This window comes from Oncorhynchus mykiss, chromosome 19 (assembly GCF_057628025.1).
Source record: "Oncorhynchus mykiss isolate SJ-2025 chromosome 19, ASM5762802v1, whole genome shotgun sequence".
Lineage (NCBI taxonomy): Eukaryota > Metazoa > Chordata > Actinopteri > Salmoniformes > Salmonidae > Oncorhynchus > Oncorhynchus mykiss.
In genome coordinates this window covers 49,761,258-49,785,610 of record NC_143040.1, presented here as the reverse complement: position 1 = coordinate 49,785,610, position 24,353 = coordinate 49,761,258, and the positions used below count along the sequence as shown (strand labels likewise).

At 41.0% G+C, this 24,353-nt stretch overlaps 1 protein-coding gene across 1 annotated transcript in view; it reads right to left on the bottom strand.

Annotated features, from left to right (window-relative positions):
- LOC110497848 (reticulon-1) overlaps nt 1-18,655 on the bottom strand; it is a 50,374-nt gene extending 31,719 nt beyond the window's left edge. Inside the window, exon 1 of the mRNA XM_021574279.3 lies at nt 18,155-18,655. Coding sequence (XP_021429954.3) covers nt 18,155-18,377 — 223 coding nt within the window. The 5' untranslated portion in view covers nt 18,378-18,655. The remainder of the gene's footprint in view (nt 1-18,154) is intronic.
- Between the last annotated feature and the right edge of the window lie 5,698 nt (nt 18,656-24,353).

Genomic DNA, 24,353 nt, shown 5'->3' with positions numbered 1-24,353 from the left:
ACTATTGTAATTCTCAATGGATATAAAAACAGACTTCCGTTTGCTTGCTGTTTGAGGTGAAGAAAACATCACTTTGACAAGCTCCACAGGTTGTTTGTTAAGCCAATCAGAAATACTATCAGATCCCAAAATGGGCACATTTATTTGCCTACATTTGCTCGCAGGCCAGGTAGCCTATAGTCCTACTTCTATGTGTGCACGTCCTTACTCAACATTGACAGGAGCACTCCAAACAAAAAACAATGACTAAATTGACAGAACTCATAAATGGAATTAAAGAAACCAAAACATGTGTCTCACAAGTGTAGCATAGGTTGTGCACTCCGCAAACAATGTGTCCATTCAGACAAGGATAACAGGAAGACTGGAATAATAATATTGAATGCATTAAAAGAAATAACCATAACCAAAGTAACAGATTAGAAATGATAGGAATTAACGTTAAATATACTACTGGTGATATATGTAATGGGGAATTGATATACACTAACAATCAAATGCAAACAATTCACACAAGGAAGTTATGAAACAATGAATATGCACTGATTGTCGGGAAAGAGCGAGAAAGAAGTGCATTGTGCATCTGGGTGCATGGTCAATCCGATGTCTGCATTGGCCATGCAGCATTTATGGTGATATGGCCTCAGCAGAAGTCAGGGCATTCATACTTCTTGCGCTTTATGGAGCAGTGCAGCACTGTTGTCAAGGAAGTGAGTTTGTGTTTATACAGGATGTACCACCCCACCTACTGTCAACTAATCATGTCAATTCGGAGCTAAACATAGCCTTCCGCATTGTTACAAAATTTGGGAGACGCCTGGCGATGCGGTACAGAGATATTTGTTACAGCTCGACTAAAACAGTCTTGGTCGACCAACAGCCTAACAACTGACTAATTGGGGTCAGCCCTAAACTCTTTTAACTCATCACATACACTGCTGCTACTGTTGATTATCTATCCTGTTGCCTAGTCACTTTATCCCTACCTATATGTACATAATGCATCTACCTCCATTACCTCGTACCTCTGCACATCGACTCAGTACTGGTACCCTGTGTACAGTGGCTAGAAAAAGTATTAAAACCCTTTGGAATTACCTGGATTTCTGCATAAATTGGTCATCAAATTTGATCTGATCTTCATCTAAGTCACAACAATAGACAAACTTAAAATAATAACACACAAATTATTGTATTTTTCTTGTCTATATTGAATAGATAATATAAACATTCACAGTGTCGGTTGGAAAAAGTATGCGAACCCCTAGACTTCTCCAAAAGCTAATTGGAGTCAGCTAACCTGTAGTCCAATCAGTGGATGAGATTGGAGATGTTGGTTAGAGCTGCCTTGCCCTATAAAAAAACACTCACAAAATGTGAGTTTTCTATTCACAAGAAGAATTGCTGATGTGAACCATGCCTCGAACAAAAGAGATCTCAGAAGACATAAGATTAAGAATGTGTTGACTTGCATAACGCTGGTAAGGGTTACAAAAGTATCTCTGAAAGCCTTGATGTTCATCAGTCCACAGTAAGACAAATTGTCTATAAATGGAGACAGTACAGCACTGTTGCTACTCTCCCTAGGAGTGGCCGTCCTGCAAAGATGACTGCAAGAGCACAGCGCAGAATGCTCAATGAGCTTAAGAAGAATCCTAGAGTGTCAGCTAAAGAGACAGAAATCTCTGGAACATGCCAACATCTCTGTTGACTAGTCCACGATACGTAAAACAAGAATGGTGTTCATGGGAGGACACCACGGAAGAAGCTACTGCTGTCCAAAAAAAACATTGCTGCACGTCTGAAGTTTGCAACTTGATTCAGAAGCCCTGGTAAGCAAAGTGGACCTGGAGAGATGTGGCTAAATCAAGTGCGCCTACTAAACTCGCATAGAGCTGTTTTTATGAGTGAGTTCATTTGAAAGTTTTTATTCATCACTGTCAACACTGTTTTTATTAAACACTATTACAAAACATAAAATATGCTTCCCAGTACTTCCACTCGCACTGCAGCTGCAATGGGCTCCCGAGTGGTGCAGCGGTCTGCATTTCAGTGCTAGAGGCATCACTACAGACCCTGGTCCGATTCCAGGCTGTATCACAACTGGCCGTGATTGGGAGTCCCATGGGGGCGGCGCACAATTGGCCCAGCGTCGTCCGGGTTAGGGTTTGGCCGGGGTAGGCCGTCATTGTAAATAAGAATTTGTTCTTAACTGACTTGCCTAGTTAAATAACGGTAAAAAGATTAGTAGCCAAGTGTACCGATAGCCCTGAGTTTGTATTATTATTAGCAGCTCGTGGTGTCTATTTCAATATCGAGGAATATTTCACTATCTCTGGTTATAGGAACAACATGAATTTGTGCATGAGGCAGATGGGGTGTGACTCCAGCTTCCCCATCAGGTAGAAGACTGTGTCCCCTTTCTCTGGTCAGTCTCACCGGAGGAAAGGGAGGAGAAAGCAGGGACTGTGAAAGGCAGATACTGTGGTGCTCTTCCCCTCCCTCCGCTGAGACTAATTCTGTGTTCAAAACAACTGGGAACTTGGAAATGTCTGACTTCCGACTTCAGTGCATTCAAGACAACTGAGAACTCTGGGGAAAAAACGAGATCCGACTGGGGAAAATAGTTTTGAACGGTCATCCAATTCGGAATTTCAAGAGCTCCGACTTCCCGACGTCATGATTTGACCTAGCTATCCCAGTTGTCTTGAAAGCACCATAACCATCAGATGCAGGTACCATCAGTCCAGTAAAATTTTAAAAAGCTAATTATTTACATTTGTTCTACACCAATTGATTTATTTTGTTATCGTAACTCGAGTTTTTAAATATAATATGGTCTGAGAATAACAATATTGGCAGGCCAGGCATATAGCCAATATGCTATGATAATCTATTAGGCCTATGGCCCAAACCTCATTCCTACAGAATTGTTTTAACTAGGTTAATGTAAAAAAAAAAAAAGGTTTAAAAAATAATTATGAGCGGTAGATCTCGGCTTGCTTTTTGACTGCGAAAGTGATCTTGACTCAGATAAGGTTGGTGACCACTGATCTTGAGGAGTAGTCCTTAGATGGGCACAAGTTAAGTTAATTTATAGCTCAGGTTGGTAGAGCCAAGGTAGTGGATTCGATTCCCGTGACTATCCATATGTAAAATTTATGCACGCATGACCGTAAGTTGCTTTGGATAAAAGCATCTGCTAAATGTCATATATTATTACATTATATGCCTTCAGAATGAGGTTCTTATTCTCAAACACCCCCTTTACCCCACTTGGCCATCTCATTACTGAAATGGCTAAAGAGCTCAAATTGGGGAAAAGTCTGATTTAATTTTATAACAGTTGTATATTTTCATTTTGAAATATTTTTATTTTCAGTGTTATGTTTTTACTCAGACTTTTTCATTAGGGGAGCATGCATAAAATATTACAAATATTGATTTGATTATTACTTTTTTGGACTTCAAAAACAATAATGATGTCAAATGCATATCTAAGAATAATTATGAAATAGATAAGTGCAGATCCTAATATGAGCAATTCAAGAAGAAACTGTGTGAAAAATGACTTGTGATATTATTATTTTTTTTTTACAGTTTTGTGAGAATGATTTGCCTACACTGTAGTGTATATAGTGTTAATCTATGTTCCACATGTGTGATGTCTCCTTTCAAGAGTCCTCTCCCATTTCTGCTGCATGCTACAGCAAATCAGCCAAACAGAGTGTGAGAGGGGCCTTACAAGAACATATAGGCTACTGTGTTGTTACCTCTTCAAATTGAAACTTAAGAGAAGGGGGTAGGCTTTAGGCAGCAAACTGGGGGTGACAATGAGAAGGGGGAAGAAAGAAAACAAAAAGGTGTTGAATTGGAGGGAAGTAAGCAAGCGGCTATCGCGAACACATAAATATAAGTGGCTCAAAAATGACAACGGGTATATGAATACAGAAGGAGGTCGATAGGTAGGTAGGCAGCTGAGAGGTCAGAGGATACAGTTGCTCATGAGCTATTGTTGTCCACCATCATCTTAAACTCCCATAATGGCTGGACATTGTTATTGTCAACTGGGATGAGAAAATGCTATAAAAACAGTCAGCCTACACACAAGCAGTCTTATTGCATTGAAGTTGTGAAGTCAGTGGAAGCTTTGGTTGCCACCTGTCATTTATCGATCCCAGCAAAGTCTTTGCCTGAGTGGAATGGTGAGGATAGATTATCTGAAGATCCAGACTGAGTGTCTACAAGCTGTCAGCTTTGGAGCCCAGCTGTCAATGAACTGTCTCTGTTGTCTTACTTCACATCCATTGTTAGCTTTAGCCAAGACACACACACGCACTCAAGGACACACAGGAGCACACACACAAAGGACACGTAGGATAGAATGCCTTTCTTTTGTCTACAGTATTTGGACCAAATGCTGAGGACAGTGGCAACTGACTGCCAACAGCCCTCTGCATCAAACTACCAAGAGATGTGGACAGAGTTGAGTCTTTAGAGAAGCCTACCTAGCACTATTTAGCAATTCAGCAAGTCAAATTCTAGCCTATCTGCATAGCTTTTTATTTATGAAGCCATTCAAACAGACTGACAGGTGGAAGGTTGGAGAAGCATTAGGCTAGATTCAAAGATGGTGCAGAGTTGTCTGTCGGGGGATTGAAAAAGATTTGGAGAATAATCTATTTAGGCCCACAGTTCACGACAGCTGACATACTGTGTTGTCCCCTGGGGTGGAGCTTTCCTGACCCTGTCCTTCATTGCTTTATCTGTGTCCTTCCCACAGCATTAGCTAATTGGCTCTGGATGTTGAAGAAGACGAATGAGATTTGAAGGCAGGCTGGCAAGAAACAAGACAAGCAGAGGGGCCCAAGTAATTCTGTGAGGCAGCACAGACAGAGACACTAGCAGCACAGTCTCCATTTTCATCATCCTTCCTCCCAGCAACAGCCCAGGACTGCTGGGGCAGCAGAGCAGAGATCTCCCAGGTTGATGAACATGTACTGGAACTGTAGACCTAAGTAAGGCAGTGGCAGTCATGAAATTTTGTCCTGCAAAAGACCGCCGGTCTGTATGTTATCTGGCAATGCTTCATGGCAGAGGCTGTAGGCTTGTTTGTTGAGCTGACAAGATCTGCTTATCGTCCAACGGCACTATTTTATATTATATGATTTTATAGTAAGAAGAATATAATTTAACTTAGCTGAATAAAATATAAAGGATATCTTTCCCATTCCGGAGCCAGTGTGCATATGACGTGGCTATGTTGAGCATAAAAGTGATCATTTGAAACAGGTTTTATATGCTAGATTTAGAGTAATTTGGCAATGTTAGTTGTGAATGATACAGCCCTTAGAATGTCTTAGAAATCCAAACATATACGGGCTGCATGACACGAGTATAGGCCATTGATGATTTGAGAAAGTATCAAAAAAGATTGCGCTCTGTGCCTTGCCTCAGGCTGCACAGCTGTTCTCTCATCAAGTAATCATATTTTCTCCCATCAGACAATTCTCAATTTATTATTGTCATTACTAATATTTAACATTTGTTTCGATTTAGAATGGCACATTATCAAATGGGCAGGAACTGATGACAGAGAGGCCACTTCGGTTGTATATCGGAACATGCTCGTAACATGAGCAGCTGAGAAATAAATATAACACTTATTTCACTACACCCATTAAAACCTCTTGGCGCACCGATCCCTTTAGCGGGATCATTTTCGTCAACATCAGCTGAATTGCAGAGCGCCAAATTCAAATTAAATTACTAAAAATATTACATTTTCATGAAATCACAAGTGCAATATACCAAAACACAGCTTAGCTTGCGTGTCAGATTTCAAACCAAGCGTTTATGTGAGCACAGCTCTCTCAGCAGACAAAACATTACAAACAGCTAGCAGCAAAGTAGATTGCTTTTCTGACTTTCATGACCAATCAAATTAATTGCTTACCTTCGATGATCTTCGGATGTTTGCACTCACGAGACTCCCAGTTCTACAATAAATGTTAGTTTTGTTCGATAAAGATTATTTTTATATCCAAAAACCTCCATTTGGTTGGAGCGTTTTGTTGAATAATCTACAGGCAGGTGCTTGGGGTCATAGGCCTATGCATAAACTCTAATATTGGTGTGGTTAGAGTGACAATAGAGCCCTGAGTACCAAGCCATTAGGACCATGGTTTTAGTAAATCGGGTACTACCGAAACATGTCCAGAGAGCATAGCCGGAGGTCATCACGTGGTCACATGGAATTTTACTGAGGTCATGACTCATGACTGGCGGTAATATGGTCACCTTATGACCTCCTCTCTCCTAGTTATGGAAAGGTCCCAGACAGTAGACACCCTCTCTCATGCTTTATGCTGAGATGCAGAAGAAGCACAAGTAACCCATTAGTCACTGTGTCAAAATTAGACTAGTGTGTAAAGATTGTTGTGCTTGATATGTCTGGATGGGAGATGTATAGAAGGAATGTACTAGTAGCCTACTATTTTATCTTCAGAGAGTAAAATGTGTATTTCACAGACAAATCAGGAGCATTACATAGGAAGGTGGGAACACTACAGAAGCTCTATAACAGGGACTATTGATGTGAAATATGCATACCGTGAAACAGTCCTATTGCCTTAAATCCATTGGCTCTCGGAATATCAAACACTGACTTCAAAACATAAAATATTCACAAAAATAGAGAAGAATGCCCAAATGATCTAACTTTCGGCATGGGGAACCCATTAGATGCACCATCTGCTGTGAATATAATGAACAAGTGAAGCGATGTCCTCATGTGCATTTCACAGCGTGGTCAGATCTGGTCAGAACTCTGGATGTCCTGCTCATCATTAACACATTGTTTTGACATCTTTCTAAGACATCGTTGTGTGAAACATCTTTATGTGCGGAGGATGGGGATGATTGGGCATCACTTAGCCTTAGAAAGAACAGGCATGCTGTATGGCTAAAGATTTTTCTCCACTTGTCCTTCTGCTGTAATTGCAGCTGAGACCAGCACTATATATGGCCTGAATGGGAGAGGACTAATGTAGCCTTGCTCTGAGGTTCTGTGAGTTACAGGAAATGATGTTGTCCAATAAGTATGCAGTTTAATTTCCTGGAGCATGATATCCACAGACGAGAGTGAGATTGTGTGAGTACATTGTTGCATGGAGAGGGTCAGGCCCAAGGTCCTAGACAGGACAGAACCGGCTAGGGCTTTTCTGCTCCAAAAACTATCCTAGATCTGGCTGGTCAGTGTCTGGTTAGTTGAAAGCAGTCTAGCTCTGTAAAGATCCACATTGTGGCCACCAAGACCACAAGTGTCACAACAGATTACTTCTATACTGTAGACAGGGCCCAGCAAACATGGCTAAAAGGCAGTTATGTTTGCCTTTTGATGATTTTCTGAAATGGCTGCTGTGTGTTTGCATGTGTCCGTATGTGTGTGTGTGTGTCCGTGTGTGTGTTTGGGAACAGGTCAATCCTCGGTCTCGAGCTGTGAAGCCACAGTCAGTAAACACCTTTTATCTTGCCGTAAGGGAAATCATCTGGCAGGCTGTCTGAACTGTAGCCATGTTTAGAAGACAACTTCAGTTTCTGAACAACAAAAACACCACAATGTTTTTGTAAAGACTGATATTCAATACCACACTTACTAACAGACTGCATTAAAATCAGATTACAGGCTTAAAATAGCCTAGATGCCTCTGTTAATGTAGCAAAAAACATTCATCTTAAAAGACTGACAGGGCTGAAAGAGCTAAAGAAAAGGCCTGGGTTAAGAAGAGAGCAAGCTAGTCATGGATTTTAAACACCATCTTATGAATATTTCAGAGGGACGGTGAATGAAAATGCAAGTGCAGGACTCCAGTTCCCTCCTCTACAAGCGGATGGTGAGCCCTGTTTTTCCAGGATTAAAAATAGCAGTATGAGCTGAGCTCTGCTGAAGAGGGTGACGGACTTAGAGATGAAGCGTGAATGATGCTCCCACAAAAACACTGCTTTGAGGTTCTACAGCACTCTGCTTAATCAGTGCTAGCAAACCTTACTAAATTCATTGGCTTACATGTGAGATTCCATGGCTACAAATAGCCTGAACTTTAAATAAACTCACAACTAAGTTTATGTTTAGGGACTAGGCTAGAGGTCGACCGATTATGATTTTTCAACGCCGATACCGATTATTGGAGGGCCAAAAAAGCCGATACCCATTAATTGGCCAATTTTTTTATTTTATTTGTAATAATGACAATTACAACAATACTGAATGGACACTTATGGTTTAAATAATAATAATAATAATACTGAATGTTCAATTTGGTTTAAATAATGCAAAAAAAAAAGTGTTGGAGAAGTAAGTAAAAGTGCAATATGTGCCATGTAAGAAAGCTAACGTTTAAGTTCCTTTCTCAGAACATGAGAGCATATGAAAGCTGGTGCTTCCTTTCAACATGAGTCTTCAATATTCCCAGGTAAGAAGTTTAAGGTTGTAGTTATTATAGGAATTATAGGGCTATTTCTCTCTATACCATTTGTATTTCATGAACCTTTGACTATTGGATGTTCTTATAGGCACTTTAGTATTGCCAGTGTAACAGTATAGCATCCATCCCTCTCCTCGCTCCTCCCTGGGCTCGAACCAGGAACACAACGACAACAGCCACCCTCGAAGCAGTGTTACCCATGCAGAGCAAGGGAAACAATCACTCCAAGGCTCAGAGCGAGCAAGTGACGTTTGAAACGCTATTAGCGCGTGCTAACTAGCCAGCCATTTCACTTCGGTTTTACACCAGCCTCATCTCGGGAGTTGATAGGCTTGAAGTCATAAACAGCGCAATGCTTGACGCACAACGAAGAGCTGCTGGCAAAATGCACGAAAGTGCTTTTTGAATGAATGTTTACGCGCCTGCTTCTGCCTACCACCGCTCAGTCAGATACTTAGATACTTGTATGCTCAGTCAGATTATATGCAACGCATGACACGCTAGATAATATCTAGGAATATCATCAACCATGTGTAGTTAACTAGTGATTATGATTGATTGATAGTTTTTTATAACATAAGTTTAATGCTAGCTAGCAACTTACTCTGGCTTACTGCATTCGCGTAACAGGCAGTCTCCTTGTGGAGTGCACACAGCTGACAAGGTGAAAATCTGTCGTTCTGCCCCTGAACGAGGCAGTTAACCCACCGTTCCTAGGCCGTCATTGTAAATAAGAAGGTGTTCTTAACTGACTTGCCTAGTTAAATAAAGAGAAACTGCGTTACGCCAGTGACCTAGATGGGAAACTATTAAGAAAGGTAGCAGACTGTATTGCCACCCCTATTTGCTATGTCTTTAATCAAAGCCTAAAGGAATGGGTGTCGATAGGCATGGAAGGAAGCTAGGAAGCTAAAGTAATTCCTCTGCATAAAAAGAGCCAGCAAAGGGTGCTTGACTATAACAGCTGCCCAATCAGTTTGCTCCCTCTTAGTAAAATGACGGAGAAAATTGTGGTTGAACAAATACAATACTATTTTTCGAAGGACAAGTTCACAACTGACGTTCAGCATGCGTATAGGGAAGGGCACTCCACTTGTACTGCACTGACTCAGATGACTGATGATTGACTAAAATAAATGGATAATAAGATGATCGTTGAAGCTGTATTGTTAGATTTCAGTGCAGCCTTTGATGTTATTGATCATAATTTGTAATTGAAAAAACTCACTTGCTATGGCTTTACACCATCTAACATAACATGGTTGGAGAGTTACTTATCCAATAGAATTTAGAGTATTCTTCAATGGAAGATTCTCTAACAGATATGTATAGTGCGGTATCCCTCTGGGCAGTTGCCTAGGGCAGTTACTCTTCTCTATTTTTACAAATGATTTGCCACTTGTCTTACAATAAGCTAAAATGACTATGCACACTCTACACATCAGCACCTAAAGCCAGTGAGCTCACTGAGACTCTTAGCCAGGAGTTACAGTCAAAACAAATGTTATTGGTCACATACACGTGATTAGCAGATGTTATTGCGTGTGTAGCGAAATTCCTGTGCTTCTAGCTACAACAGTGCAGTAATATCTAACAAATTACACAACATATACCCAATACACACAAATCTAAGTATGAATGAATTAAGACTATATACATATGGACGAGCAATGCCAGACCGGAATGGACTAAGGTATAGAATATAGTATATACATATGAGACGAGTAATGCAAGATATGTAAACATTATTAAGTGAATGTGATACCATAGAATAGTATAGAAAACAGTATATACATACAGTGGGGCAAAAAAGTATTTAGTCAGCCACCAATTGTGCAAGTTCTCCCACTTAAAAAGATGAGAGAGGCCTGTAATTTTCATCATAGGTACACTCAACTATGACAGACAAAATTAGAAAAAAATCCAGAAAATCACATTGTAGGATTTTTAATGAATTTATTTCCAAATTATGGTGGAAAATAAGTATTTGGTCAATAACAAAAGTTTATCTCAATACTTTGTTATATACCCTTTGTTGGCAATGACAGAGGTCAAACGTTTTCTGTAAGTCTTCACAAGGTTTTCACACATATTTTGGCCCATTCCTCCATGCAGATCTCCTCTAGAGCAGTGATGTTTTGGGGCTGTTGCTGGGCAACACGGACTTTCAACTCCCTCCAAAGATTTTCTATGGGGTTGAGATCTGGAGACTGGCTAGGCCACTCCAGGACCTTGAAATGCTTCTTACGAAGCCACTCCTTCGTTGCCTGGGGCGGTGTGTTTGGGATCATTGTCATGCTGAAAGACCCAGCCACGTTTCATCTTCAATGCCCTTGCTGATGGAAGGAGGTTTTCACTCAAAATCTCACGATACATGGCCCCATTCATTCTTTCCTTTACACGGATCAGTCGTCCTGGTCCCTTTGCAGAAAAACTGCCCCAACGCATGATGTTTCCACCCCCATGCTTCACAGTAGGTATGGTGTTCTTTGGATGCAACTCAGCATTCTTTGTCCTCCGAACATGACGAGTTGAGTTTTTTCCAAAAAGTTCTATTTTGGTTTCATCTGACCATATGACATTCTCCCAATCTTCTTCTGGATCATCCAAATGCTCTCTAGCAAACTTCAGACGGGCCTGGACATGTACTGGCTTAAGCAGGGGGACACGTCTGGCACTGCAGGATTTGAGTCCCTGACGGCGCAGTGTGTTACTGATGGTAGGCTTTGTTACTTTGGTCCCAGCTTTCTGCAGGTCATTCACTAGGTCCCCCCGTGTGGTTCTGGGATTTTTGCTCACCGTTCTTGTGATCATTTTGACCCCACCGGGTGAGATCTTGCGTGGAGCCCCAGATCGAGGGAGATTATCAGTGGTCTTGTATGTCTTCCATTTCCTAATAATTGCTCCCACAGTTGATTTCTTCAAACCAAGCTGCTTACCTATTGCAGATTCAGTCTTCCCAGCCATGTGCAGGTCTACAATTTTGTTTCTGGTGTCCTTTGACAGCTCTTTGGTCGTGGCCATAGTGGAGTTTGGAGTGTGACTGTTTGAGGTTGTGGACAGGTGTCTTGTATACTGATAACAAGTTCAAACAGGTGCCATTAATACAGGTAACGAGTGGAGGACAGAGGAGACTCTTAAAGAAGAAGTTACAGGTCTGTGAGAGCCAGAAATCTTGCTTGTTTGTAGGTGACCAAATACTTATTTTACACCATAATGTGCAAATAAATTCATTAAAAATCCTACAATGTGATTTTCAGGATTTTCTTTTCTCATTTTATCTGTCATAGTTGAAGGGTACCTATGATGAAAATTACAGGCCTCTCTCATCTTTTTAAGTGGGAGAACTTGCACAATTGGTGGCTGACTAAATACTTTTTTGCCCCACTGTATAAGATGAGTAATGACAGATATGTAAACATTAAGTGATAATTAACAAACTGGTCTTAATTACATCTAAAAACCAAAAGCATTGTATTTGGTACAAAGCATTATCTTAGACCTAAACATCAACTGGAGTTGTGCATAAAGTGTGTGAACATTGAACAAGTTGAAGAAGCTGGACCCCTAGGAGTAACATTGGATGGTCAGGTATCATAGTCAAGTTGTTGTGAAGATGGGGAGAGGTACACTACAGTTGAAGTCGCTAGTTTACATACACTTAGGTTGGAGTCATTAAAACTCGTTTTTCAAACACACCTCAAATTTCTTGTTAACAAAAAATTGTTTTGGCAAGACATTTAGGACATCTACTTTGTGCATGATAAGTCATTTTTCCAACAATAGTTTATAGACAGATTATTTCACTTATAATTCACTGCATCACAATTCCAGTGGGTCAGAAGTTTACATACACTAAGAAAATTATGTCATGGCTTTAGAAGCTTCTGTTAAGCTAATTGACATCATTTGATTTAATTGGAGTTGTACCTGTGGATGTATTTCATAGCCTACCTTCAAACTCAGTGCCTTTTTGCTTGACATCATGGGAAATCTAAAGAAATCAGCCAAGACCTCAGAAAAAATTGTAGACCTCCACAAGTCTGGTTCATCTTCAGGAGAAATTTACAAACGCCTGAAGGTACCACGTTCATCTGTTCAAACAATAGTATGCAAGTATAAACACAATGGGACCAAGCAGCCGTCATTCGTACTCTGGTGCGAAAAGTGCAAATCAATCCCAAAACAACAACAAATGATCTTGTGAAGATGCTGGAGGAAACGATTACAAAAGTATTTATATCCACAGTAAAATGAGTCCTATATCGAAATAACCTGAAAGGGCGCTCAGCAAGGAAGAAGCCACTGCTCCAAAACCGCCATTAAAAAAGCCAGACAGTTTGCAACTGCATATGGGGACAAAGATCGTACTTTTTGGAGAAATGTCCTCTGGTCTGATGAAACAAAAATAGAACTGTTTGGCCATAATGACCATCATTATGTTTGGAGGAAAAAGGGGGAGGCTTGCACGCCGAAGAGCACCATCCCAACTGTGAAGCACGGGGTGGCAGCATCATGTTGTGGGGGTGCTTTTCTGCAGGAGGGTCTGGTGCACAAAATAGATGGTGTCATGAGGGAAGAAAATTATGGGGATATATTGAAGCAACATCTCAAGACATCAGTCAGGAAGTTAAAGCTTGGTCGCAAATGGGTCTTCCAAATGGACAATGACCCTAAGCATACTTCCAAAGTCGTGGCAAAATGGCTTAAGGACAACAAAGTCAAGGTATTGGAGTGGCCATCACAAAGCCCTGAACTCAAACCTATAGAACATTTGTGGGCAGAACTGAAAAAGCGTGTGCAAGCAAGGAGGCCTACAAACCTGACTCAGTTACACCATCTCTGTCAGGAGGAATGGGCCAAAATTCACCCAACTTATTGTGGGAAGCTTGTGGAAGGCTACCCAAAACGTTTGACCCAAGTTAAACTATTTAAAGGCATGCTACCATACACTAATTGAGTGAATGTATACTTCTGACCCACAGGGAATGTAATGAAAGAAATAAAAGCTCAAATAAATCATTCTCTCATTCTTAAAATAAAGTGGTGATAACTGACCTAAGACAGGGAATTTTTACTAGGATTAAATGTCAGGAATTGTGAAACTGAATTTAAATGTATTTGGCTAAGGTGTATGTAAACTTCCGACTTCAACTGTATATACACAAAAGTATGTGAACACCCCTTCAAATTAGTGGATTCGGCTACTTCAGTCACACCCGTTGCTGACAGGTGTATAAAACTGAGCATGCAATCTCCATAGACAAACACTTGTAGGAGAATGACCTTACTGAAGATCTCAGCGACTTTCAACGTGGCACAGTCACAGCCACCTTTCAAACAAGTCATTTCATCAAATTTCTGCACTGTTGAGCTGCCCCAGTCAATTGTATGTGCTGTTTGCATTTGTATTAATTATGGATCCCCATTAGCTGCTGCCAAGGCAGGACCTGTATTGTGAATCAAATTTTACTGCTTGCATCAGTTACTTGATGTGGAATAGAGCCATGACTACATGGAACTCTATGTTGTACTGTGCGCCTTCCATAATCTGTTCTGGACTTGGGGATTGTGAAGAGACCTCTTGTGGCATGTCTTGTGGGGTATGCATGGGGTTCAAACAGACAGCTCGGTGCATTCAACATGTCAATACCTCTCATTAATACAAGTAGTGATGAAGTCAATCACTCCTCCACTTTGAGCCAAGAGAGATTGACATGCATATTATTTATGTTAGCGCTCTGTGTACATCCAAGGGCCAGCCGTGCTGCCCTGTTCTGAGCCAACTGCAAAAATGTTTTCTCCACAATTTTGTGGTATCCAAATCTTAGTAGCACAGGAGTCGCTAGTGCACAATGAAACAAGGATATCCCTACCGGCCAAACCCTCCCTAAACCCAGACGACGCTAGGCCAATTGTGCGTCGCCCCATGGACCTCCCGGTCACGGCCGGCTGCGACAGAGCCTGGGCTCGAACCCAGAGTCTCAGAGGCCCTTAGGACCTTCCTTTTTGATAGTGCTGTTAAGAAGGTAGAGCAGCGCTTTATTATGGACAGACTTCTTCCCATCTTAGCTACTGTTGTATCAATATGTTTTGAACATGACAGTTAACAATCCAGGGTTTCTCCAAGCAGTTTAGTCATCTCGACTTGCTGAATTCCCACATTATTTATTACAAGATGTAGTTGAGGTTTAGGATTTAGTGAATGATTTGTCCCAAATACAATGCTTTTAGTTTTAGAAATATTTAGGTCTAACTTATTCCTTGCTGAAACTAACTGCAGCTCTTTGTTGAGTATTGCAGTCGCTGTAGTAGCTGACGTGTATAGTGTTGCGTCATCCGTATACATAGATACACTGGCTTTACTCATAGACAGCTGCCCTGGGGAATTCCTGATTCTACCTGGATTATGTTGGCGAGGCTTCCATTAAAGAACACCCTCTGTGTTCTGTTAGACAGGTAACTCTTTATCCACAATATAGCAGGAGGTGTAAAGCTGGCTTTACTCATAGACAGCTGCCCTGGGGAATTCCTGATTCTACCTGGATTATGTTGGAGAGGCTTCCATTAAAGAACACCCTCTGTGTTCTGTTAGACAGGTAACTCTTTATCCACAATATAGCAGGAGGAGCCCCCACAATCTTTTTATCATCAATTTCGCTCAGCCAATCAGTCTGTATAAGTGCTGTGCTTGTCCTTCCTATAAGCAAGCTGAAAGTCTGTTCACTGTAAAATATCATTGTATCTGGTCAAACACACATTTTTTTCCCAAAAGTTTACTAAATGCTGTGAAAGGATCCAAGAACCCAAATGATTAGGGTGGCTCCCATCCTCCTTAGAAAACGTGTTTGTTATTGTGAAGTGGAAACGTCTAGGAGCAACAACAGTCTAAGGCACTGCATCTCAGTGCTAGAGGTGTCACTACAGTCCCTGGTTCGATTCCAGGCTGTATCACAACCGGACATGATTGAGAGTCCCATAGGGCGGTGCACAATTGGTCCAGCGTCGCCCGAGTTAGGGTTTGGCCAGGGTAGGCCGTCATTGTAAATAAGAATTTGTTCTTAACGGACTTGCCTAGTTAAATAAATAACCACTCAGCCGCGAAGTGGTAGGCCACACAAGCTCACAGAACGGGACCGCCAAGTGCTGAAGCACGTAGCGTGAAAAAATCATCTGTCCTCAGTTGCAACACTGACTACTGAGTTCCGCTGGAAGCAACGTCAGAACAAGAAATGTTCGTCGGGAGCTTCATGAAATGGGTTTCTATGGCCGAGCAGCCGCACACCAGTCTAACATCGCCATGCGCAATGCCAAGCATTGGCTGGAGTGGTGTAAAGCTCGCAGCCATTGGACTGGAGCAGTGGAAATGCGTTCTCTGGAGTGATGAATCACGCTTCATCATCTGACAGACGAATCTGGGTTTGGCGGATGCCAGGAGAACGCTACCTGCCCCAATGTATAGTGCCAACTGTAAAGTTTGGCAGAGGACTAATGGTCTAGGGCTGTTTTTCATGGTTCAGGCCCCTTAGTTCCAGTGAAGGAAAATCTTAACGCTACAGCATGCAATGACATTCTAGATGATTCTGTGCTTCCAACTTTGTGGCAACAGTTTGGGGAAGGCCCTTTCCTGTTTCAGCATGACAATGCCCCTGTGCACAAAGCGATGTCCAAAAAGAAATGGTTTGTTGAGATTGGTGTGGAAGAACTTGACTAGCCTGCACAGAGCCCTGACCTCAACCCCATCAAGCACCTTTGGTATGAATTGGAATGCCGACATCAGTGTCCATCCTCACTAATGCTCTTGTAGCTGAATGGAAGCGAGTCCCAGCAGCAATGTTCCAACATCTAGTGGAAAGCCTTCCCAGAAGAGTGGAGGCTGTTATAGCAGCAAAGGGGGGACCAACTCCATATTAATGCCCATGATTCTGGAATGAGATGTTCGATGAGCAGGTGTCCACATACACTACATGACCAAAAGTATGTCGTATTTTTTAAATTTAACTAGGCAAGTCAGTTAAGAACAAATCCTTATTTACAATGACAGCCTATCTGGGCGAAACCCAGATGACGCTGGGCCAATTGTGCACCGCCCTATGGGACTCCCAATCACGGCCGGTTGTGATACAGTCTGGAGTCGAACCAGCGTGTCTGTGGTGACGCCTTAGACCACTGCACCACTCAGGAGCCCCAATGTTCTGTGTTTTTTACAGACAGATCAACTGTACTAGTTGTTCAGGCTCTGATCTTGTTGCATCTTGATTACTGTCCGGTAACATATTGAGGTGCATCAAAGAAAGACCTAGCAAAGTTGCAGCTGGCCCAAAACAAAGCAGCACGCCTTGCCCTTAACTGCACACATGGAACTAACAACATGCATGATAGTCTTTCATGGTTGAGAGTTGAGGAGAAATGGACTACTTCTCTTCTAGTCTTTTTAAGAAAATGTGTATGTTAAAAATGCCTAACCACTCAATAATCTATTGGCATAAACGTCAAACAGAAATGCATACATAACCCATCAGACACGCCACTATGGCTATCTTCACGGTACCCAAACCAAAACCAGATGTAATACGTTGCTCAGTTATGTATATAGTTATGTCATTGTGGAATGCTCTGTCACCAGAGGTTGCTCTGGCAAAAAGCAAGTTTAGCTTTAAAAAATAGATAAAAAAAATATATTGTATCACAGCACCTCTCCTCTTTCTAAAGATCATCTAATGTAACTGTACTGTATATAACAATATTCATATGAATAGAGTGTAAATTGAATCTTATGTTCTTGTCTATAACTGTTCTGTATTTGTAAAAAAAAAAAAATGTGTGGACCCCAGGAAGAGTAGCTGCTGCAGTTGTAGTAGCTAATGGGGGATCCTAATAAACTAAACGAGCTTAGGCAGTGATAAGCTTAGGCTGTGAGTGACACATTGTATCCCAGCCAGGCTGCCTTTGTAAACAAACAATTAGGGCTATTTTTGAAATTTAGGCCTATACCAGGACCTGTTTATCTTCAGGGGAGCTAACATTTTCAGTTAAGACTGTTTTGGAGACACCCAAAAGGTATTACTGTTAGAATATTCAGAAACTTTCAGTTTAACATTTGTGATGTAGCTATGCAACTATTTTTCCCAGTATGTTGTTCCAAGCTTTAAGAATGTAAAACTTAAAGGACTGTACCCTGCCAATGTTTGTAGCCTAATAAATAGGCCTATGTCTAGGCCATAGAGTGCCTGTTGTTTTCTTGGTCTGTTCTGTTTCTCTGAGAGACTAATTTCAATTTTATGTAGACCTAGATTTCATAGTCGAAAATAAACAGTTATGAATTGTATTTTATACAAATCTCTTCTATTTTGTACCCACTAATACGAAGTTGACTCCATTACCAGATTTGCACTTTCAAGCATATTTCCCACCCAAACCCATGATTCGATCTCCTAAACTTCGTGAGAAGGTACAGAACGCCTGGCACACTCTGCGATGACGAAGGTTCCATCTCAGACTGCTTCATACTACACCCCAAAAGGCTGCCTGGGTGAGCATGTTCCGCTATGAGATGTGTAAACAGCCAAATGCAACTTACACACTACGTATATCTATATAAATGCAAGTATAGGCTATGAATGATAAGATGAATGTTACTGATAAATGTTATTGATAAACCGTCTTACCTGTAGATGCAGTTTCCATAGCAACGGGAGGCCTTTTCCCATCGTCCTCAAATTTGTGGAATTTTTGATCCAGGTCGCTCGTCTCTTCTCTGCTTTTCGATTTTAAATCTTCACGTAGCTCATCAAACAGAGGTGGTGTACTTCCGAATATGCCATTTCTTTCACAATCGTCCCCAAACCATTTCCCTTCCGAACCTAGTTCGTCACCGGGCTTCGAAGACATGCTTTTAGGGAGAGGTTCAGGTTGCGCGAGAGATAACAGGCACTGAGGCACAAGCTTTAACGCGGGCTACACAATGGATATTGGGTTGATCTAAGCAATAAACAGTAAATTATGATTTGAAATCTATGCTTAAATTGATATTGTAAAATTCTAATGGCTGCGCGGTCCAGTCCGAGAGCACAAGTGAGTGAGGTTGGTTTGTTTTAGTTCAGCGCTTCCACGCTGACGTCATGTCTGTGTAGCTTATGGTTGGCACTTATTTGGGGCAGTCAGCGTGACTATTATTAAAGTGAGTGAATATACCATGGAAGTCAACACAGTATATTTACAAGAGTGCAGCATACATAAAATACACTTTAGACCTTGAAGCTTATTTAAGCATATTTATCAAGTTTGCTTAGAGACCTAAATTAACGCAAATTGTACAATTTTTGAACATACAACACTGTTGTATTTTTATTTTTGTTAAACGCTTACAAGTTAGTAGCCTATGGATGCAAGTCATTTCACTCATACGAATACCCAGGGGGACCATTTCATTTGTTCTTCATGCAAGTTTGTTCTCAAATTACTAGCACTGTAGCGCCCTCGTGTGGGGTTTATCAAAAGTACAACGAAAAAGTTAAGATGGCTCCTGAGCAAAGGGGAGGCACTTGCCTGGATACGGGTTGATGACAAAACCATGCTTGAGCATGCTACATGTGCATACTGTTAATAATATAAACACACAAATTATAATTTATTTTCATAAATACAATAGCAGCAATAACAGATGTCTGAAACAAGTATGACTTTAGTTGTCTGAGCAGACTCAGACAACTAAATCCAAACTCTTGTTCAACTTCAATGTTAGCCAGCTAACATATAGCTAACGTTAACTAAGCAATTGTTGTTTTTTTTTATCTGTGAAGTAAATTAGAAAAATAACTAGCTAGTAACATAGCTAATTTGTGAGTCAGACAAATCACATATTGTTGCTCCTTATACTTTGCCTCCTGAGTAGCGAAGCGGTCTAAGGCACTGCATCTCTGTACTTTTCAAATCCAGGCTGTATCACATCCGGCCGTGATTGGGAGTCCCATAGGGCGGTGCACAATTTGCCCAGCGTCATCTGGGTTTGGCCGGGGTAGACCGTCATTGTAAATAATAATTTGTTTTTAACTGACTTGCCTGGTTAAATATTATTATTTTTAAATCTTATTGGTCTATTAACTAATTTACCTCCTGGTGATGTCACCAGGAAGGCCAAAACTTTTCAAACAGCTCAGAAATGTTCAAACAGCTAAAAGGGCATTATTATTATTCTCACAGTATTATTTCAACCTCACTGTTTGGAAATATATATAAAACACATGAAATTCACTGTTTTGACAGCACTGTGCCTTAAAAAATTATCAAATAGCTTCAAACTATTTTGCAGTGATGATGAATACATGGAGGTCTCATGGTATGGTGGGGTATGTGTCAGCTATGGGCACCTTTATCTCTTGAATGTTTTGACATTCAGGTTCAAAAAGTCACTTTCTGACCACTTGTACCATGGGCAAATATGTATTGGCATTTTAGTTCAAATCAAAAGGGGTGTGGTCAAAAAGTGATTGAAATCAAATGGAACAGCCCTGTAATTACTTTTTCCAGATGTTTGTTTACTGATACAGTCAGTGTAGCTTGTACTTTAACCTAATTGAAACCCTCAGACAACACCCCGGGTCCTCCCGAGTGGCGCAGCGGTCTAAGGCAGTGCTAGAGGTATCAGTACAGACCCGGGTTCGATCCCAGGCTGCGTTGCAGCCGACCGCGACTGGGAGAACGATGAGGTGGTGAACAATTGGCCCAGTGTCGTCTGGGTTAGGGGAGGGTTTGGCCGACCGGGATGTCCTTGTCCCATCGCGCTTTAGCAACTCCTGTGGCGGGCCGGACACATGCATGCTGACTTTGGTCACCAGTTGTAGTGTTTCCTCCTTGGCAAGGTCGCATTTTGGAGGACACATGGCTCTTGACCTTCGCCTCTCCGGAATCCGTAGAGGAGTTGCAGCGATGGGATAAGACTTTAACACAAGACGTTGTGACAAAATTACACAAAATTACAGTTCTTAGATTTTTTGATATCACAAAAAAGGGGTTAAAAAATAAACAAAAAATCTAAGAACTGTTGAGTGTAATTTTGTATAAACATTTTGTATAAAAATGTCTTGTGTATAATTTTCAGAGTTTGGCTATTGAAGACACTCTTTTTTTGTAACTCATTGCAAACAGGGCATCTTATGAGAAGATAACCCAGGATGGTAACAGCATCACATCCCTGGAGATGTTCTTCTCAGGTTATCTGTGTATGGTTGAACTCTCCCTTTTCCCCAGGCTGTGCCAGCTGACAATGGTAGGCCAGAATATCAGCCACATCCAGGGAGCTCTGGTTGGTGGAATGGCAGCTGACAATAACATCCAGGTTTCTCTTCATTCCTTCATGATGACATCTTGGAGAAGTGTGTGTAGGGTTTAATCTAAAGAGTATCTATATAGAACAGAATTATATTGTCCATCTTTGATTTCTTGATTCAGAATATACTCCAAAATGTCTGCAAAATAACTAATCTAGCTATGATTTGCATTATTATCTTTAATACCAACAATTTTGGGGGGTATTTATTTTCATTATTGCGTGGCATTTCTGGATTTAAGAATTACCATCAGCTACAGAAGTGGTACCTCTATGATAATCAGATCAGTGATATTGAGAATTTGGAGTCACTTGTCAATCTATAGGTGCTGTGGTTTAAGAATAACTTACTGAGAGGTATGGACGCTTTTCTGTGTCATGCGGTGTTTGTAAAGTACCTAATAATCTGTGTAGATTGGTTTTGTTGAAATCACCCATTTTGTTGATGTCTCATCCTTTCTTCATAACTGTTTAAAGGGATTGAACACGCTTCAAAAGATGAGAGAGCTGAACCTAGCTGACAATAACATTGAAAAGATAGGTAGGTTGAAGGGTCATCGCCAATGACTGTAAACTTTACAGATTACGTCTTTGATATACTTTATAATAATAATTGTTCAATTATCTGTTAACTGTTTCACAGGATCCTAATATCAGGCATGAAATCCTAAAATCCGGATCCTAATATCAGCCATTGAAAATCTGAATTTATCTGGGAACAAGATTAGCTCAGTGTGGAAATTAAGTTAAGAAGAAAAACATTCACTTATTTTCAATAATGCAAAGTTGTAATTTTGCACTTTCCCAATCTAATATTTGACTACGGCCTTTAAGTATGGTCAATTACAGGCTTGCTTCTCAGTCAAATATATTGATTGCCTAATCTATAGTAGATTTAGTAGATGTGACCGACCGGCTCAAATCAGTCTTATGTAGTAAAATTTGAAATTGTGTTTTTTACATTGGATAAAAGTAGAGACTCAGAGATACAAAATGGTATATCATACACTACAGTTAATGAACAATGGGAAGGTAATTTTGCTTTGAAAGTTGATAATCTTGTAAACTCCCTTTTGAGAAAATGTCCTCTGAATGTTTTGGTACTACTACTGGAGAGCACTTCTTTGTCTACACCCATTCAGTGTCGTTCACACTCACATGTTAAGCTTTATCCCCACCGATCAATCAATCAATCAATCAATCAAATGTATGGATGATCTGATCGTTCTGTACTAACAGCAATCATGCACCCAAGCTAACTTGCTAGCTATTTCCAGACACAAATGAGAACAGCTCACTGAACATTACTCGCCCTAGCAGAGCTGGTTAGGCTGTTATGTTATCCAGAGCGTTGGTGACTGCAACTGTGCTGTCAGTTTGTCCATATAATGAATTTTCATTGAAACCTTTATCCTAGTCGACAATGTAGAAATCAGTAACCCAACAAAGGATTGGCTATTATGTTTGATTGGCCGTCAGTCTGGATAGTTTCCTATTTTCCCAGTCTCGGATTGATTTTAAAAGATCTGTACAGCAATTCCCTGCATTTTGTCTATTGAAGCCGTATTATTAAGGCAGTTCAGAAAAGATCTGCTGATTTTACCTGTTGCACAGTTCATCTGAAGCTTTCCATCTTTGTAATTGTGATGTGGCATTTCTCCTTTAGTAGCCTGAGTTGTAAGTATGGTTAAAAAAAGAAAAATAAGAAAATAAAATAAGTCTTGCCCTTTCAAATAATAGAAACACTTATTTTCATTCACTCAGACACTCATTTCATTGAGCTGCATGAATTGTCTATGTCAAATTTGCATGTTTCCTTTTTACTGTGTAATCAACAAGGTAGGGTTGAAGGAGGGGTTCCACGAAGTGGTGCATTAAATTGTTTGTCAAGTATGGCTTTAGGTGAAGGAATAGTTGGTCCTCTCTCATGAAACCTCCGATAAACCCCCTATCAACAAACAAGTGGGAATCCTATCATCTCATTAATTATGTTAATGTCCATCGCATCCGTTTAGGAGATGCCGTCCTCTCGGATTTACAGTGCATTCGGAACATATTCAGACCCCTTCACTTTTTCCACATTTTGTTAAGTTACGGCCTTATTCTAAAATGGATTAAATAAAAATGTTTCCTCATCAATCTACACACAATGCACCATAATGACAAAGCAAAAACAGTTTTTTTAAAACAAAAAATGCCTTATTTACATAAGTATTCAGATCCTTTGCTATGAGACTTGAAATTGAGCTCAGGTGCATCCTGTTTCCATTGATCATCCTTGAGATGTTTCTACAACTTGATTGGAGTCCACCTGTGGTAAATTCAATTGATTGGACCTGATTTGGAAAGGCACACACCTGTCTATATAAGGTCCCACAGTTGACAGTGCACGTCCGAGCAAAAACCAAGCCATGAGGTTGAAGGAATTGTATGTAGAGCTCCGAGACAGGATGGTGTCGAGGCTCAGATCTAGGGACGGGTACAAACACATTTCTGCAGCATTGAAGGTCCCCAATAACACACTGGCTTCCATCATTCTTAAATGGAAGAAGTCTGGAACCACCAAGACTCTTCCTAGAGCTGGCCTCCCGGCCGAACTGAGCAATTGGGGGAGAAGGGTCTTGGTCAGGGATGTGACCAAGAACCCGGTGGTCACTCTGACAGAGCTCCAGAGTTTTTCAGTGGAGATGGGAGAACCTTCCAGAAGGACAACCATCTCTGCAGCACTCCACCAATCAGGCCTTTATGGTAGAGTGGCCAGATGGAAGTCACTCCTCAGTAAAAGGCACATGACAGCCCACATGGAGATTGCCAAAAGGCACCAAAAGGACTCAAGATTCTCCGGTCTGATGAAACCAAGATTCAACTATTTGGCCTGAAAGCCAAGCGTCACACCTGGAAAACCTGGCACCATCCTTCGGTGAAGCATAGTGGTGACAGCATCATGCTGTGGGGATGCTTTTCAGCTGAAGGGACTGAGAGACTAGTCAGGATCGAGGCAAAGATGAATGGATCAAAGTACAGAGAGATCCTTGATGAAGAGCGCTCAGGACCTCAGACTGGGGTGAAGGTTCACCTTCCAACAGGACAACGACCCTAAGCACACATCCAAGACAACACAGGAGTGACCTTGGGACAAGTTTCTGAATGTCCTTGAGTGGCCCAGCCAGAGTTCGGACTTTAACCCGATTTGAACATCACTGGAGAGACTTGAAAATAGATGTGCAGTAATGCTCCCCATCCAACCTGACAGAGCTTGAGAGGATCTACAGAGCATAATGGGAAAAACTCCCAAAATACAGGTGTGCCAGGCTTGTAGTGTCATACTCAAGAAGATTCAAGGCTGTAATCACTGCCAAAGGTGCTTGAACAAAGTACTGAGTAAAGGGTCTGAATGCAATTAGAATATATGGAAGATAAATACACAACACAGAGACAGAGGACGAGAGGACTAGAATTAACGACCAATGGAAATAGTGTTTTTTTCTGTAATAGGTCATTAATTAGCAATGGGTTAGAGACATGGAATTTGTCTATAT